This window comes from Leptonychotes weddellii, chromosome 2 (assembly GCF_054177405.1).
Source record: "Leptonychotes weddellii isolate Sample4059 chromosome 2, ASM5417740v2, whole genome shotgun sequence".
Lineage (NCBI taxonomy): Eukaryota > Metazoa > Chordata > Mammalia > Carnivora > Phocidae > Leptonychotes > Leptonychotes weddellii.
This window is the reverse complement of record NC_138370.1, coordinates 139,733,368-139,752,065: the sequence shown is the minus strand read 5'-3', so window position 1 is coordinate 139,752,065 and position 18,698 is coordinate 139,733,368. Positions and strand designations below refer to the sequence as shown.

At 40.4% G+C, this 18,698-nt stretch overlaps 1 protein-coding gene and 1 long non-coding RNA gene across 3 annotated transcripts in view; both read right to left on the bottom strand.

Moving 5' to 3' along the window:
* The window catches only part of CHIC2 (cysteine rich hydrophobic domain 2), a 64,582-nt gene extending 52,436 nt beyond the window's left edge, over nt 1-12,146 (bottom strand). Inside the window, exons 1-3 of one of the 2 annotated variants that reach the window (XM_081812373.1) lie at nt 11,615-12,146; nt 8,300-8,416; nt 7,432-7,532 (exon numbers count right to left, since the gene is read on the bottom strand). In XM_081812373.1, coding sequence (XP_081668499.1) covers nt 7,432-7,472 — 41 coding nt within the window. In that variant the 5' untranslated portion in view covers nt 7,473-7,532; nt 8,300-8,416; nt 11,615-12,146. The remainder of the gene's footprint in view (nt 1-7,431; nt 7,533-8,299; nt 8,417-11,614) is intronic. The other variant, XM_081812372.1, reaches the window with a different exon arrangement.
* Nucleotides 997-7,424, bottom strand: LOC145720196 (uncharacterized). The gene is made up of 2 exons (XR_014143026.1): nt 4,286-7,424; nt 997-2,582 (listed from the first exon to the last, which is right to left on the bottom strand). It is a non-coding gene; the product is annotated as an uncharacterized LOC145720196 (long non-coding RNA).
* Nucleotides 12,147-18,698: the final 6,552 nt, after the last annotated feature.

Below are 18,698 nucleotides of genomic sequence, written 5' to 3'. Positions count from 1 at the left end.
ATTTCTACTAGAGGACAATGCCTCTATAGTAACTCTCTCTGTAAGCATAAGAAAATGTTTATTTCCTTGAACTAGAAACTTCTAGATTGAGAAAATATATAAGAATTGGAAGGGGAGGGCGCCTGGGTGGCTCAGTTGGTTAAGCGACTGCCTTCGGCTCAGGTCATGATCCTGGAGTCCCGGGATCGAGTCCCCCATCGGGCTCCCTGCTTGGCAGGGAGTCTGCTTCTCCCTCTGACCCTCCTCCCTCTCATGCTCTCTGTATCTCATTCTCTCTGTCTCAAATAAATAAATAAAATCTTTAAAAAAAAAAAAAAAGAATTGGAAGGGGAAAAAGTTCTTTTTCCATCAAACAAATTATAAAATTAAAACTAGTACAAAATAAATGTTAACATTCTCATATGGATCCAGAAAAATAAAATGTTGCTCAGCTTTTCACATTTGTACCTAAAATCCCAAAATATATAGGATTTATAAATGTTTGTGTTGTTGAATAATATAAAGAATGCATAAGTTTGTCAATTTGGTTCAATAAAAAAAAAGAAGCAATTAAGCAAACAGACTCTGGAGCCAGCCAGACTGCCTGGAATGAAATCTTGACACTGCCATTTACTAGATGTGTCACTTTGAGCAAGCTAAGTTACCTTTTCTGAGCCTCAGTTTCCTTATTCATACACTGGGGAGAATAATACTGCCTAACTCATTAAATAATATAATAAAGCACCAACAGTGGATGGCATAAACGCTGTATGTTGTAACTGCTTTTATTATTATAAAACAACATAAATGTCTGGTGTGCTTTTATTATGGTTATCATTCTTCTAGTAAAGTGGGCAATATCATTTAATAGCCACTATGGATAACTTGATAAATTAGAGAACGCCCAAATATCAATGACTTCACAAATATCCCCTTCAAACAGCTTACCAAACAGAATAGCCAATGATCAAATCAGCTAACATTAACTGTGAAAGATTTTCTAACTTTTTGCCAACCTCTTCAAGGTCAGGGGACAGTATAAAGGAAATAGGGTACCCAGGGAGGTGATAGTTTAGGAAAGCCAGGCACAACTAAAGAGTTACAAACTCCACAAGCTAATATGGGCAAGCATCAGGCCAGAAATCCAGGCAGGTAAGACAAAGGCTGAAAAGCACAAAGAACTTATTGTGGTAAAGATGGAAGAACAATACAATGGAGAGACACATGCCCAAGTTCTAATCCTGGTTCAGAAAGCAACTAGGTATGTTGTCTTAGGAAAAAAAATCTCCCTTCTGACTTTATTTGCTTCAGGTAAGACAAACTGCCTCTCAGGGTCATATATAGCCCAAAGGTCAATTGGTGTACCAAAGTTTTTAAATTTAAATTAAAAAAAAAAAATTAGCAAGGCTTTCTGAATACACTACAGGTGGGACAGCTGCTGTAAAATAGGAAGAAAGTTTAAAATTTTATTCTTGTCAAAAAGTCTTCTTTTTTCTCCTTTCAAGAGAAGGTTGTCAAAAGTTTGTACTCTTTTTCAAGTATGCCTGATCTCAACTTTCTGACTGAGAAAGCAATTATAAAAAATATTTAGAGTAGGGGGGAAATGAATGAGTTTTAATTTTCAATGGGGGGTCATTAAGACGACAACTGTGAAAAGAAAAAAGAAAATAAGTGTGAAAGATCTGAAGGTGAATGAACTGGCCATTTGGATATCTGGAGGGAATACACCGGAAAGTGGAACCGGCCAGTGCAAAAGCCCTAAGCCAGGAGGGTGCCTGGAGAATAGAAAGAGTGTGACTACAGTTGGGTAAACAAATCAAAGAATAGTAGAGGGGAGCCTGGGTGGCTCAGTCAGTTGAGCATCTGACTTGATTTCCACTCAGGTCATGATCTCAGGGGGTCCTGGGATCCAGCCCCACCTCAGGCTCCCCACTCAGTGTGGAGTCTGTTTGAATTTCTCTCTCTCAATCTCCTGCCCCTCCCCTCCCCTGCTCTCTCACTCTCTCTCTCTCTCTCTCTCTCTCACACTCTCTCTCTAAAATAAATAAAATTGTTTAAGAAAAAAAAAGAAAGAATAGTAGAAAAGAAGTCAGAAAAGTAACAATGGGTCAGATCACATAGGGTCGTGTAGGCCACTAAAAGGGACCTGAACTCTGAGAATGGGCAGCTTTGGGGAGGCTTGATACAAAAAAAGAGACAGGATCTGATTTATATTTTAAAAGGATCACTATGGGAGATGTACTAAGAAGACTGTAAAGGTTGAGAGGCAAAGGAAGGAGGGAAAGGAAAATTAAGTGTACAGAAGAGAGATGACAACTCACACCAGTAATGGAGATGATAAAAAGTGACCAAATCTTGGATACATTTTAAAGCAGAGCCAATGGATGATTTTTTTTTTTTAAGATTTTATTTATTTATTTGTCAGAGAGAGAGAGTACACAAGCAAGGGGAGTGGCAGGCAGAGGGAGAAACAGGCTTCCTGTTGAGCAAGGAGCCTGACACGGGACTTGATCCCAGGGCCCTGAGATCATGACCTGAGCCGAACGCAGACGCTTGACCGACTGAGCCACCCAGGTGTCCCCAATGGATGATTTCTTGACACCCTGGATGCAGTGAAAGAGAAAGAGAGACCTTAAGGATGTGTCAAAGATGTTTTTAGTCTAAGCAAATAGGATGCCAGATCAGCCATCAACTGAGAATAAAAAGGCTACAGTTGAAACTGATTTGGGGAAAAGATTATGAAATGAGTTTTGGATATTTTGGATCCTGAGACACTCAATCTGTACAAATCTAGACTCATAGGATTTTATCTTCCTACAGATGTGACAAGACCTATAAACATGAACTAGATATTTCAGATTCAAACTGAAAACATCAGCTCTGCAGATGACAAGTGAAGATAGCCTAAGGTTGAACTCTGAGCTCAATGGAATCAGCTTTTTCACTATTTGGGGGGATGAAGTCAACTATAGAAGAAATTAACAGATATTAATTCATAAAAGCCACGCTTTAAATTCATCTGGCTGCCTCAATATATATCTGAATATCGATGTGGCTCAAGGAAGAAGGGCTAGAACTGAAAGTGTACTGTGTTTACCCAGAAGATACAGAACCCCTGGAGTTGAGAGACATATATATGAATCTCAGAACACGTCTAAAAATTTTAACTGTGTGACCAAATTCTGAATATATGGGTTCATCCAGCTCTGTGAAAATATAATCTTATTAATAAACTAGTAAAATCAAAGATTTAATTATTTAAATCATTTATTAATTCACTCTATCATAAACCTCATCACTATATAATTCTATAATATTCTAATTAGAATTTTACTCAATTATTAAGATTACATCTTCAAGTATTTACAGATGATTATGTATGTTGTTTTTTGTTTTTTTTTAAAGATTTTATTTATTTATTTGAGACAGAAAGAATGAGACAGAGAGCATGAGAGGGAGGAGGGCCAGAGGGAGAAGCAGACTCCCCGCCGAGCAGGGAGCCTGATGCGGGACTCAATCCAGGGACTCCAGGATCATGACCTGAGCCGAAGGCAGTCGCTTAACCAACTGAGCCACCCAGGCGCCCGATTATGTATGTTGTTAAACAATGGAAGTTATGTAAATCTATACTGATTAAGCTTCATGGGTAGTAACCTCTGATGATATACGAATTCAACTAATCTAACTCAACTATCTAATTTATACATACGTTAGAATATTCTTCACACTTACATAAATCTTATGAGCAACACAATAATGATAAACTATGTTCATTTAAGAAACAATACATGGTTGAACTGGATTATAATATAAACTACCAAAAATATCAGTTTCAAGTGACATTTACAATAGTTTAGAAAGAGTAGAAAAAGAAGGCTGGGTACACAGGAATTCCTTTACTAGACTAACCAAGGACTCCACTATAACTACAACACAAGATCAAAGACAATTAAAAAAGGAGGTCTTGCAGGAAGCATACACACACACACACAATCAAAAAAAAACCCAAAAAACAAACAAAACAAACAAAAGGTAGGTTATCCCAAAGTCCAACCAACTCTAATCTAAATAAGTTTAGGTCTACTTAGATGGTAAGATCCTACATAGATGGCAGAATGGAGAAGAGCTTAAGGAGAAAATCATTTGTCCAGGTCTTTGTGAGAAAATTTCAGCCCTTGTGTATTCAATTTAGTTTTAAGTGTAAAGACTTAAAAAGCACAGTCCTTTCCTCAAATCTAATAAACAGATCATTGTCAAACACCACACATCTTGTATCTAAAGGGTAAGACTTTACAAAGTTCCTCACTTCAAAAATCTCTGATCTTGTGGGAAAGCCCCTTTCTCCTTCCAGCACATGCTGTTCCTTTGCGTGCTAACTGCCCTGTGGTAGCAGAACAGGAAATGCAGGTATATCATCGAGACAGTCTCCAGTCAACAGTAAGGGCAGCCACAGTTCTCTGACCTGACTCCTTACAAAGCCAAAACAAAAAACACAAAACAAAACATGAGATGGGAATGAGAATGAGATGGAAATGGGGAAAGAGATGGCACATGCAGCCACCGCTGGCTTTCCAGACCTCATATGAAATTTGATGACTTAGAGACAGAACTCAAAACATCTCTTTTATCTAGAGACCATCACCACGATCTTGTCTCATCTAGACCATTCAACAGCCTCGTAACTATTCTCCCCAGTTTTACTCTAATCCCTCTACAATCCTTTCCTGCCCCCACTGAGCTCACCATCCTCATGTCACGGCTCCATCCCCTTTACTCACTATATTCTGGCCACAGCATACAAGTAGCCTTTCAGTTCCTCAGGCCAGCCAGACTTAATTTTGCTGTTCTCCACACCTGGGATGCTCTTCACAGAACACTTTCATCATTCCTCAATGTTACCCCTCAGAGAGCTTCTCCCTAATCACATTATTTTCAGTCACAGCACTCTACTGGGCTCCCTAAAAGCAATTTGCTCAGACATAATCTATCTCTTAACTATAAGCTCTGTGAGGACAGGGTAACTAGGTTTGTTTTATTCATTACGATGTACCTAGTGTCTCAAATAATACCTACCATAAAATTTAATAAACGCTTGTTATATTACTTACCAGGAAACCTCAATTAAGACAGCTGATAAGGAAGGATTTAAGCAAAAAAATTCTCTGAGGAAACAAGTATCTTAAAACCCAAGTATTAAAATTCAAGCATCTAAATCCAGTACTCAGAACAAACTTCTCTTTATTCGTAGTTCTGATAATGTTGCTTGTCTCATTCCCAACCTACAGTTCATCCATTAGATAGACAGAAGAAGTAAAACACAAAGGAAAAGCCCACACATGTGAATTTAAAAGGAAGCGCCAATTAGAGATCTTCAAACCCCAAAATACCTCAATGACCCCTAAGAATATCACTGGGTACCAACCTGATAATATCTGCTTTTGATTAAATGTTTCAACTCAATCGAATAATTCTGATTTATGCTCAGGGTCTTGTTTAAAAGCAGGAAAGCAAACGTTAACTTTTAGATGGATTTCCAAGAAAATGGTAAAGATTAGCCAAAAAATGTGCATGAAGGGATAAACACCAATATATGTAATAAGTAATAATTTGCTTAATGTCTACTGTGGGTCCATGACATTAAATTATTTTTGACTCCCACATCTAATCTCTGAGGTAGACATTATCCCTTTTGCAGATGAGAAAACTAAAGCTCAGAAAGGTTAATGGTTACAGTTAGGTTACAGTTAGGAAATATCTGAGAATTAAAACTAATCTGCTTAACAGCAAAGACCATACTCTTTCCACATACCATCAATTGCTTCTAAATGTGTCTGATATGATATGAGAATCGCCTAAGCTCTTATTAAAAATAACAATTCCTAAACTCTTCTTAAAGATTCTGACCAGGGATGTCAGAGCTAAGAACCTAAAATGTGTATCTTTTAAAATGCTCTTAGTGATTCTGATAATCAGGCAAGTTTAAGAAATCTTGCATTGGGATTAAGCTAGACTACCTGAACACTGAAAGTCTGGTTTACGATCTGATTTTATAAATGGATTCTGAAACAAATTATGAAAAGTCACAAAAAATCTTACACAGAAGATAACAAAGGACACTAAAAAGTTATCTGTTGCTACATGTTATACTTAAAGTCTAATTTTATTGAGAATAAAATCTTAAGTAGCTTTATAGATTAGAAAGCAAAACCAGACACAGATACTAGAGAGACATAAAAGATCCCCTTCTGAGTACAGTTGGTCCAATATCCTGAGCCTTTAACCTATTAGGAATATAAACTCAAGTTTGAGTTCAAGAGCAGCTCTCAAAGTAAAAATGCTATTCTTTAAAGAAATATTATTATTCAGAGTAATGTTATTTAGAATAATAGTATTTGAGTAATTACCATCATAAATAATTTCATGTAACTTATTTTTCACCATTTAGTCCCTGTATTCCACTTAGCTAGTCACATAAAATTTTAAGCACCAATTTTACATCTGTTAATAGGCAGAAATCCAACACTGAACTGTTTGGACTGAAACACCATGTAAATTTCAAACTCAAATACAGTAAAATTTTGGAAACTTCAGTTTATTACCACATTCCTCATTTCTTCAAGAAAGTTTACCCACTGAGAAGTTTTAGTAGTTGGTCCAATTATTTAGCATTTTTTTTCCTTTGTATTCTCAAAAGATATGTTCAATGCTATATTCTAAATCAAACTAACTTCCTTTCAAATGATAAGGAATAAGAAAAATCTCTGGGGGAAAAAATGTCTTAATTTTATAACTTCCCCATAATTATCAAATTTTGTTTAAAAAAAGAGAAGCCGTTTATCTTCTGAATATGATTTTATAAGAGTTCTATTGTAAAATATTGTTTACCTCAGTAGGAGGTTCAGAAGGGAGGAAAACAGTTACTCCTTTGGCAACTATGACAAGGTCCAAAGATGTATGCAATTACCTCATTTATTTAGAGAACATTTTAGGACTTATAATATTCCAGACACTGTATTAAATAGTGGAGAAATAAGACCAATAAACATAATTCCTGCCCTCAAAGAACTTTATAGCTTTATGGAGAAACATCAAAATAAGGTCTTCAAAAATCTCAAAAATTTTAATCTTTAAAAATGGAATATGCCTTATGTATCATGCTGGGTGGGAGAAAGGAGGTGAAAACAGTAAAGTTAAAAAAAACTGTTGAATCAAAATGATTGTTACTTGGGCAAATCATGTTCAGATCTCCTGTTGCCAAGTACAGCATCTGATAGCAGTCTTGAAATACTGATACATTTCAAGATAGACTATTTTTTATTAACTCTACCATTTGAAAGGTCAAGGTGTTCTTGTGATATCTCCTATGCAAAGATCTTATTGTGCCCCAAAGTAGTTTCCAAGTTTTTTCATTTTAAGCCACATTTCTAAATCTTTCAATTTTCCACAGCATACCTGAGATGAAGACAAGCAAAGAGAGTGAGTTCCACAGCCATTGGTAAAAACTGGTGCTGAAGGATGAGGAATTATTTGTGGAGATGGTAGGAAGACTATACCTCAGAAGAGAGTACATGAAGATACAATAATTTAGTGAAATTAAAAGAGAATAACATTATTAGAAACAAACCTTAGCAAAATAACTTGGCTCTATTGACAGGGCTTAAGTTAGAAGTCAAAGATTATGCCCTAGGAAAGCCCCAAGTGTGATTGTGATATAGGAGGGCACGAAGTGATACAGAAGTAAATAATGTCAGTTATAGTGATAGATCAGCTAGGGAATACTGGCCTAAAAACTAGATTTAAATTCTAATTTTTAGGTTAACATCCTTTAGCACTATCATCATCGTGAAAAATCAGTCTTCAACAATGATCACTATATGTTGCAAAATTTACTGACAGGTAAAAAACTTCATAATTTTAAAATATTAACCAACCTGGCCTACACCACCTAATAAGTTAATCACTTTTCCCCTCATCTTCATTACATACATAATGAGAAGACACTCTCTCCCTTCCCCACCTCTCTCTCTCTCTCTCACACACACACACAAACTTAATTGAAGTGTGAACTCAAGTCTTTTAAATTACATATATATAAATATTAAGGAACTTATTTCCCTCTTCCTTCAAGTACCACTTTTCCTCAAAACATGCTTCTGTGTATCTCCCTATTGGAACTGCCACGTTGTTCCATACTGCTACATGCAAATCTAACAATGAAGAAAATTATTAAACTCATCCAGAAGGATGTCAAAAAAGAATACTGATCATGATAGAAGTACAAAGTATAAGTCTGATTTGCAGTCAATATAAAAATATTTACAAGGCGCCTGGGTAGCTCAGTTGGTTTAAGTGTCCAACTCTAGATCTCAGCTCAGGTCTTGATCTCAGGGTCGTAAATTCACACCCCACGTTGGGCTCCACGCTTGGCGTGAGCCTACTTTAAAAATAAATAACTAAAATGAATATATTTATATTACAAACCACATTAAAGCAGACTTTGTTTAGACAAACTATTATTTCTTATCCTTATATCCCCAAAATCTGATAATGCCCCCAAACTGACCTTGTGTAGTAGAAAATGGAAAGTAACTTACTTTCTCACATCACTATAATGGCATGCCAAATCATGTCATATGAGAATACAGTGATTTCTAAAATAAGAGTAATACTATAATACAATACACTGAAGTAGGGAGGGGAAAAAAGAGCAAAAATATTCAACTATAAAGTATAAAGGTCTACTCAAAAGTGAAATCTATGAAAAACATAAGTGGATGAATCTATATCTTTTCAGATTGATCTGGTTTACAGCTGATTCAGTTTGCAGTATCATTTACTTCCAAACCAGTAAGGGAAGACTGCTCTAAAGAGTTCCTTAGTTTTAAACAGGTGGGGTGGGAGCGGTGGCAGTTTTACCATAACTGTGTTACTAGTTCTTCCCATTTATATTTAGAGGTAAGAAAAACAGAACATGCTCAACAGTTAAAGTAACCCATAAGCACCAATTTCAAAAACCTTTATAGGCACTAACTGGGCTACCAATTGGCATAGCATGCCTGTGAATTATGCATGACAGAGTCATGTAAAAAAAAGTTCCGTATTACTATTACTCTACTTATCTATGTCACCACAAAACAGGTTTAGGTTTTCAATAAAGAAAGATTTGTACTAATTTTCATCAAAGTACTTCACATAGCAATTTAAATATATAAATTGTTTAGAAATGGAAAAACAGGACTAAAGTCAATCACTGTTAGGTCTGAAAATGGCAGTTCTGATTTCTTAGTACTGTGCTTTATGCTTATGTTTCTCAAAGTGGAGCACTGTAAGTGTGGAGGATAATTAATGAAGGTTAATATTGAGCACAGTATCACATAATGTGATGAATTCTTGGCATATATTGTCTAATCGTTAATAATCTTAGAAGTTAAGAACTATAATGATCCCTGTCTTAACTGAAGAGGCATAAATAATCTACCCAAGTGGCAGAGGGTAGATTTGAAACCAGAGCCTAGAACCAAGGTAATGGGGAAGAGAGATAAAGTGACTGAGAGAGATCACAGAATTAACTCCCAATGTAGACAGGCATACTGCTTACTGACGGCACAAAATTCCTCCTCATACTCTGGAATAGTGGTTTTCATCCCTGGCTACACATTAGAGTCACCTGTGGGACTTGCTTAAAAAAAAAAAAACCTATCCTTGCCTGGGGCCCTCACTCAGATACCTGGTGTTCAACTGACCTGGCCTGCGGAGAAGGCACCATCTTTTGTTCTTTTGTTTGTTTTTTAATCTCTCCAGGTAATTCTAAAGGGCAGTAAGACTGAAAACCACTAATAATTCTTCTCCACCCTGTTAACCTAAGTACCCAACTACAATCAAATTTACTAATCACCTATTTGGTTCTGAGCACTTCATCTATTCTATATTCTATTTACCCAACAAAGTGCTTAGTTTTTCTTTTCCTTAAACAGAAGAAACATTACAACTATACTAGCACCTTTTTAAATAACAAAACTTTGCCAGCTTTTCTTTGACAAGAGGAAAATAGGAGGAAAGGCAGACAGCATGAAAGAAATTGAAAAATCCCTTCTTTAAGCATCCATATACTCCTCAGGTTTAAAACAAGGTAAAAAGGTCCTAAGAGTCAAACTAAAAAATTACATGGCAGGCCATGAGACTAAAAAAGTTCTGTGATATATGTTAAAGAGAGATTTAATATCCACGATATCTCTTAATTCTGCTGGAGATGACAGTTAAAACATTAAGTAACTGCTATTGTGGTGATAAATCCCACTGTCTTCCCATGGCGCTGTGACAAGTAATTATGCAGTGTTTTTACCCTATAAGTCACCTGAACATAAACAGGTGCTAAAGAAATCAAAGCATTACATAAGGATACCCAAACAACAATATGGCTGGTCATAACACGTAGTGAGAAATGCAAGGATTTTGCTGACAATCTCAAAGGAGAAGTCTTACCGTTTCACTAAAAGTTATTCACTGCACATCCCACTCACCCTACACCAAAAGTATAATGGAAACTGTTCCAGACAGTCTCAGACTTGCTGGCCCTTTTATTTTACTAAAAAGGTGAAGTGTGGAGATACCTGACAAGCATTGAAGTTTGACTTAGGATTTGAACAGGAGATCTAAAATGAAGAATATAAATACTTCAAGTTGTACAAAACTCTGGACTTCTCAGAGAAACATTACAAAACTTCCTGCTTCCGGACAGCTCATTATTTGGTTCAAGTCTTCACATTCCTTTATTAGTCATGACTCTTTACAAAGCTCTCATTCCTTATTGTCTGAATATCGGACTTTTAAATGTTGCAAATCAGATTTACAGGAACCCTTATCAAATGAAGAAACCATCCCAGAGTTCATGCCCAGAGGAGACTTAGATTACATAGAGCCCTCAGTAACCTGAGCAGTGTGTGTCCATCACGTAGATTTCTTTTTAAAAATTGGTTGTAAACATGTATCGTTCTGCATATCTCAAATATAGGTTCATCTATACATTTTTATCATATACAATTACAGGAACCTCCATTACGTCCGCAGAAATTGACTCCGCAAGAAACTGGGAAGACCTCTGAGTGTGTGTGAAAGGCACAGGCATGACAGTGAACCACTCAATGCCAAATGTCACTGGGGTCTCATATGGCCCAGATCTGGCCACAGAGCCATATGTCAATAGGCTCAAAGGCACAGACGAGGAGAGAGAACCACAGGGTAACTGGGTAAGAAAACAAGGGGGAGGCACCTCATAAATATGTGTACTTCCACCCCGAAGCTGAAGGGGTGGCCCAAAGGGCAGACCCTAAAGAAAAACCTTCCCTCCTGGGATCCGTCACGTCGCCCAGGCCTAAAGGGCCCGCTAAAGGGGGTATGGGGTTGGGGGGGGGTGGGGGGAGGAAGGGCAGTGTCTGTCCCCACTTCAGAGACCGAAACAAATTAAATTAAAGCAAGTTCTCACTTCCTGGTCGCCTACTCTTCCCGAAGGCCTCGACACAAGACGGACACCGGGTATAGAGGGCTCCCCAGGAGTACGGGGGGAGGGGGAAGGGAAGGGGGGCCCACCCCAGCCCTGCACCTTCCCGTCCTCGCCCTCCCCTCCTCCGGGCCTTACACGGTGACGTGACCGGAGCCGCGGACCACCACTGGGTCCGGCGAGTACTTGAGCAGCTGCTCCTCCAGGGCCCGCTCTTCGTCCTCCTCCTCCTCATAGATCTCGTCGAAATCCGCCATCCTGAGCCTCCAAGGCCCCCTGCCCAAAGGGGCCTGACTCCAGGGGCTGGGGCCGGGATAAGGGCTGGCGAGGAGGCGGAGGCTGAGGGGAGTCGCTGCCGCGGGCTCAGAGGCCGCGGAGATCGATCTTGGCTGCCTCGGCTCCGGCTACAGAGGAGATGGGGTCCCGGCCGTCGCCGTCACCGCCGCCGCCATTATCATCAGCAATAACAACAACACAATGTCAACATCCGCCCAAGGGCCGACACCTCCACCAGCACCGCCGCTGCCGCCGCCGCCGCCGCCGCCGCAGCAGCAACTCAGGCAACCACAGCAACAGCCAGAGCCACCCGCAGCGGGAGCAGCCGGCTACGGCATCGCGAGACTTCCCGGGAGGAGTGCGGGCGGTTGCGTGGGCGCCGGTGTGCGCAGGCTGGCGGGCGGGAGCGCGCACGTGAGGCCTCGCGCGCTCCCAGGGCGCCTTGCTTCCTTCCTCCGCCCGCCCCGACCCCCGCCGCCGCCGACGCCTTGGGAGCGCGCTCCCGCCGGCGAGGTCCCGCCCTCCACGAAGTGGGTTGCGGTCCCGCAAGGGATGTCTCTGAGGCCCGAAGGCGTTGACCCCGACTCAGAGAATGGAGCTCGGAGTGTCCAGTGGAGCACTTAGTCACCCAAAGTAATCTCGAATCAAAACAACTAAACATAAAAACACTGATTGGAATAGAGAATTTATAGTGCGTGTCTGCCTGTTTATCTAATAATTGAATCTCGCTTTTTGTCAGTTTTTTAGTCTTGATGAGAACCAGAGTCTGTACTTTGCTAATTTAGGGAGCCCAACAGAAACACTGCAAATATTTTTGCCCACTTTAATACAGGAATTTTCAAAACATGTCCAAATTCAAACCTTGTGTCTTATCATAATCCCTTTAAATATAGTCCAATATATGAAGCCAATGATGCTTTTTTTTTTTTTAATAAGAAAACCCACTGTAGTCATGCCATGAAGCAAAACTGACATTCTCTGGATTCCAGAGATGCAGTTTCCTGCCACAACTCCCTCATCAACCATAACCTGTTTTCTTCAGTTAGGACTATAGGGAATCCCTTTTCCTTCCTTACAGCTCCTCCCATCAAAGGGAAGAGTGGAGAAGAGAGGGGAGGGCAGGAAGAGAATAATGGATTCTACTTACCTACCTAGACAACTAGTAAAGGCCTAAGGGTCACTTTGGGTACTTAGTTTCATAGTCAAGAAACTGTCCAGACATACAAGAAGTTCAGGGGCAGGAGTGAGCCCCGGAGAGTCCTGGATAATGATTATACACCGTGGAGGCAGGAGAAGATAGCCACACTGGATCCGTGTTCGCATTCTGACATTTCCCTTTAGATGGGTCACTGTTGAACTTGAGAAAATGCAAAAGAGAACAATAAAGTCAGCAAGAAATACCATTTTCTTATTGGAAATGGTTGAGGGAAATGAGCGTAGCTAGCCAAGAAAAGATAAAGGAAAAACACAGTAGTTGTATCAGACTTACTGTATATCTCCCCAGAGGACATTTATTCATTCAACAAATATTTACTGAGCTCTAACTATGTGTCAGGCACTGTGTGTGTGTGTGTGTGTGTGTGTGTATGAGATACAGTCCCTCTAATCTAGTAGCTTATTTATCACTAAGGTAAGCAATTATAATTCTGTCCAGTGCTCCCAGAGGAGTTTACAGAGAGTACTAAGGAAGCACACAGAAGGCAGCTTAGTTTGGAGGTTAGCAATGGGGTCTGAAGCGTGACTGCCTGCCTTTGAATCTCAACTCTGCCACTTACTATGTGACCCTGAATAGGTCCTTACCCTCTCTGTTCCTCATGTGTAAAATGAGGATAAAAGTACCTACCCCCACTGGTCTGCTCTGCAGATATATGAAATGCTCAGAAGAGGGCCTGGCACACAGAAACTATGGGGCAGCAATAGGGATGTCTAAGGCCCCACCTCACTAATCAGCTCTATGAGGATGACCACAGTTGTTTGCATTATGTAACGCTTTACGGTTTATAAAGCACATACATAGCAAATCACTTAATAATCCCCAAGAACCCAATGAGGTTAACTAAGGAGGATGTAATTTCTTCCTTCACTTCAGAGATGCTATGTGACTTTCTCATGGCCAAATGGCTATTTAATAGTCAAACTCAGGGCTTCAACTTCAGTGCACTGGTAAGCCAAGCTCCTGAATTTCCTTCTTGGCAGGAACCAAGAGGCCGGTAGCGGCACTCTGTTGAAGGAGTGGCTGCAAATGGGAGGGTGAGAAAAGGGAACGAGAGGAAGGAAGGTCAGTATGTTCCAGGCCTGGCCCGCACCCAGCGTACCATAACTGAGAATTCACCTTTCTGTGGAAACAGTGGCCAAGATAAGGGACTGGTGCCCCAATGTATCTAAACCATCATCTAGCTGACAACTTCCCGAAGGCAGAGGAAGTCACCCACAGCTCCTTCTATCTCAACGGTTTCCCAAGTTCCTGCTTCAGAAAAGGAACCCAATCAAGGTTCTCTGAATTGAGACATGTTGTTACTAGTACTAGCTCCAGAACATCATGAGTTAATTAGGCTTCTGAGGACTGTGAGAATGTCACCCTTTATCTTAACACTGGTTCTGTGTGGGAGAAATGTTCTTATTCTAAGATCTATTCAACAGGGAGGTTTTTGTGTCTCCTGCCTCAGTGTAAGGTGGGGGCTGTCTTATTTTTGTTCTTCCTATTTTGCTCTTCTTTTTCCTGCTCTGAAAAACCTGTCAGAGCTAGCAAAAGGGTTTGGGACCTGGAAATGAGGTGGAGAAGATGAGAGAAGATGAGTTGAATATTTCCCTGATGGTGGTTGACATCATAATCCCAAACTCCACCCCCAACCCTCCAGGGTCCAGTTTCCTGTCAAACTCCTGCCCGAGTCTCTTCCTGGGGGCAAACTCGCCTTTCTCAGTATATTTTCCCTCAGTATCCAGGTGTTCCCCTGCTCTGTACTGTATAGACGCCTCTCCGTTTGCCATCCCCTTTACATTCCTGCTTCACACACTTATCACATTTCCCTTCAGACTAAATGGCTCAAAACCAAACAAGATAATGCCTCATGAGGCAACAGATCTTCAGTTGATTTTAAGGCAGATATTCCTAGGTTTGAAACTTCCAAGTTCTGTCACTACCTAGCTAAGTGGCTGTGGGCAGATTCAACTTTCTAAGCCTCCTTTTCTTCATCCTGAATCAGAATCTATGTCGTGAAATTATCAAAGACCAAATGAGGTAATGCTATGGACTGAATTGTGTCCCCCAACAAATTTATGTGTGGAAATACTAACCCCCATTGTGATGATAGTATTAGGAGGTAGGGCCTTTGGAGGTAATTAGGTTTGGATGAGGTCATGAGGGTAGGTCATCAGGATGGGATTAGTGCTTTATGAAGAGACCAAAGAGCTTGCTCTCCCCACCACTCTCCACTTGGTGTGAGGATACAGAGAAAAGACTGCCGCCTGCAAGACAGGAAGCTATCTCTCACCAGGAGCCAAATAAGCCAGCCTTTTGATCTTGGACTTCCAGTCTCCAGAGCGGTGAGAAATCAACTTCTGTTGTTCAAGCCACCCACTCTGTGGTATTTTGTCATGACAGCCCAAGCTGACTCTGACAGCATGTAAACCCTCACTTTTTCACTCATTCCTTCATTAAGTATATATGCACTGAATTACTCCCATGTGCCGTATTCTGTGCCAGGAACTAGGGTTTAGCAATAAGATATTAAACAAAACACAATCCCTGCCTTCGTGTAGCATAAAGTCCATTGTGGAGGGCTGACCAGTAATTACAAAAAGGATTAGCTAGACTTCTAGAATTAGAATTCTACTATTAGAATTGTAGTCAGTCCTGTGGAGAAGTACAGGGGACCATGAGAATAGTTAATGGTCCTAACCTCACTCTAAGAAATCAGGAACTCTTCTCTAGAGAAATGACATTTAAGATGACGAGTCAAGCAAAAGTATGAGGATAGGGAAATAGAAGGGAAGAGAAAGCTCCAGACAGTGGGACCAGCATGTTTGTAACAAAAGTCTGGGTCACTATAAGAGACTACCATAGACTTATACACAACAGAAATTTATTTCTGCACCCCCATGATCTAATCATCAACCAAAGTCCCCACCTCACAATACCATCACATTGAGATTTAAGATTTCAACCTATAAATTTTGGGGAAACACAAACATTCAGTCTATAGCAATGTTTAAAGCCTCTAAGGCAGAAAAGAGAATGACCTAAATCAGATACAAACTAAAGCCAGTGTGGTTGGACCGTAGTAAGGAAGGCAGAGCCAAACTGAGATGGGGTCAAGGAGGTTGATAGAAACTTGAAGGCCTTGGTAAGGAGTCTGAAGTTCATCCTGAAAGTAAAGGAGATACACTGAGGATGTGAAGCCAGGCAGTGGGTCTAAGAAAGCCAGTGTATTTTAAAATTCCCAAATGGGAGACGAGTAGTCCAACCTACCCAGAATGCATCCCCTACTTCTTTTGAAAACAGCACATCCCCAAGATGATTTGTGGTAAATCATACCTCCCCCACTCTCAGTACATGTGACTGGGTTAAGCTAATCATATCCCCAATTACAAGAGTGAGCTCATGGCCTAAAGCTAGCAAATCAGAGAGCATGGGATAACCTTGGGGCACAGTTTGAATGGTTTGAATGGACACATGATTCAGATAGAGCCATAGAGATTCAGTACCAAGACTTTTAATAGAACTATGGGGAAGGGGGAAAAAATCTCTTTTTCTATGAATCTATTAGGAGCTATGTTGTTCTTGCAATGGTAGAAAATGCTTGGGAATGATGCCAACCCTGAGGAAAGCAGGGCCAAGGGATGAAGCAAACATGGCTTTGTCTTGATGATCATGTTTGAGTCCCCTGAGTTCAGCCACACCTAAAGATCTGGGTTTGTGGGAGAGGATAATGGATTCAGTTTGCAGAATGTGAGACACCTGATGGAGATGCCCAGTAGAACATAGATAAACATATTAGAAAGATAGATGGAGAGATGTGTGCATGCATGAATGGATAGACAGATAATACAGAGAACGGAAATGGGAGAAAAGGGGAGGAGACTCAAATCAGAAGTCTTGGCAGGAAATAAATACATTGGGATCCATCAGCCAATAGATGGTAAAAGTAAGCATAGCAATGACCGAGATGGCAGGGCACCTGCGTGGCTCAGTCAGTTGAGCAACTGACTCTTGGTTTTGGCTCAGGTCCTGATCTCATGGGTCGTGGGATCGAGCCCCCAAGCCGGGCTCAGTATTCATTGGAGACTCTGCTTGAGATTCTCTCCTCTCCCTCTGCCCCTCCCCCTACCTCTCTCTCTCTCTCTCTCTCAAATAAATAAATCTTAAGAGAAAGAAAGAAAGAAAAAAGAAAGAACGAACGAACGAACCGAGATGGCTCAAAAGCCAAGAGGTGAGATGGCCTAGGGAGAGAGTGAGAAGATAAGAGTATCTAGGATGAAGGAATTTCAGTTGATTCCAGATGGGGAGAGGAGGAGGGACTGACAAAGGAAATTGAGAGGAAATAATCAAAGTGACCAGAGGCAAACTGACACAGTGTGGTGTTACAAGTGAAAAAAAGGAAAGAAAAAGGAGGTAGTAATCATCATGTGAGACACTGCAGAGATGATGCAAGATAGGAACCAAAGAGTGGAGTGTCCACTGTATCTTGGAGAAGGACTCAATCAATATCTATAATGAGCAATTTGACAGAGCCAACTCAGAACCCCTTGACTCTGCAAACACATAGAAATCCTAAATCAAATAAGGGTCCCTGGGTGGCTCAGTCGGTTGAGTGACTGACTCTTGGTTTGAGCTCAGGTTGTGATCTCAGGGTCCTCAGAGCAAGCCCCTTGTCAGCTCCATGCTCAGCGGGGGATCTGCTTCAGGACTCTCTCCCTCTGCCCCTCCCCCCTCGCACGCGCGCACTCTTTCTCTCAAATAAATAAATAAAAACTTTAAAAAAAAAAATCCTAAATCATATATAACCATTAAAAAACAGTAATAGAGGGGAGCATAACTCCCCACTCCTTAAGTGAGGGCTGTGCATAGAGACTTCCTTCCAAAGAGTGCGGTATGGAAAGTAAGGGAGACTAACCACCCTGGTGACACCTGACAAACACTACTGCAGCCAGGTGATCAAGGTCAACATCAACAGCTGTCAATCATGTTGATAGTAGGTACCTTTGTTATGATATGGCACCTATGGTGAAAATGGCACCTAACCTTTCTGATCTTCCTCCCAAACACCCATAACCCCACTCTAATCATGAGAAAAACATTAGACAAATTCCAATTGTGAGATATCCTGCAAAACACGGTACTGAACGGTACTTCTGACAACTGTCAAGGTCATCAAAAACAAGAAAAGTCTGAGAAACTGTCACAGCCAAGAGGAGCCACAGAAGACATGATGACTAAATGTAATGTGGTATCCTGAATGGGATTCTGAAACAGAAAAGGGAAATTAGGTAAAAACTAAGGAAATCTGAATAAACTATGGACTTTAGTTAATAATAATGTATCAATATTGGTTCATTAATTTTAGCAAACATACCTCAAGATGTGAATAATAGAGAAAATAGAGCGTATAGGGAACTGTCTGGACTATTTTCTCATTTTTTCTTAAATTCTAAAACTGCTCTAAAAAATAGTCTATTAAAAAAATAGTAATATAGTAAATACTAAATTCAAAAGAGAGGAGAAACATTTTAGTTCCAGAAGCAAAAATGAAGCCTAAAGCTTGAGTGATAGACTCATAGACTATACCATGGGGCTGGGAGGGGGAAGTGGGTAGGGAGGGAGGTATTGGACCAGAAGTAGTTCCGTGGAGCTAAAGGCAGGAGTTGTAACACTCAGGCTGTGTTAGGAGACTTGGCCATAGGTAGGTGTAAGGCAAGAGCACACAACCAACCAGGAAGAGCTGCAAGA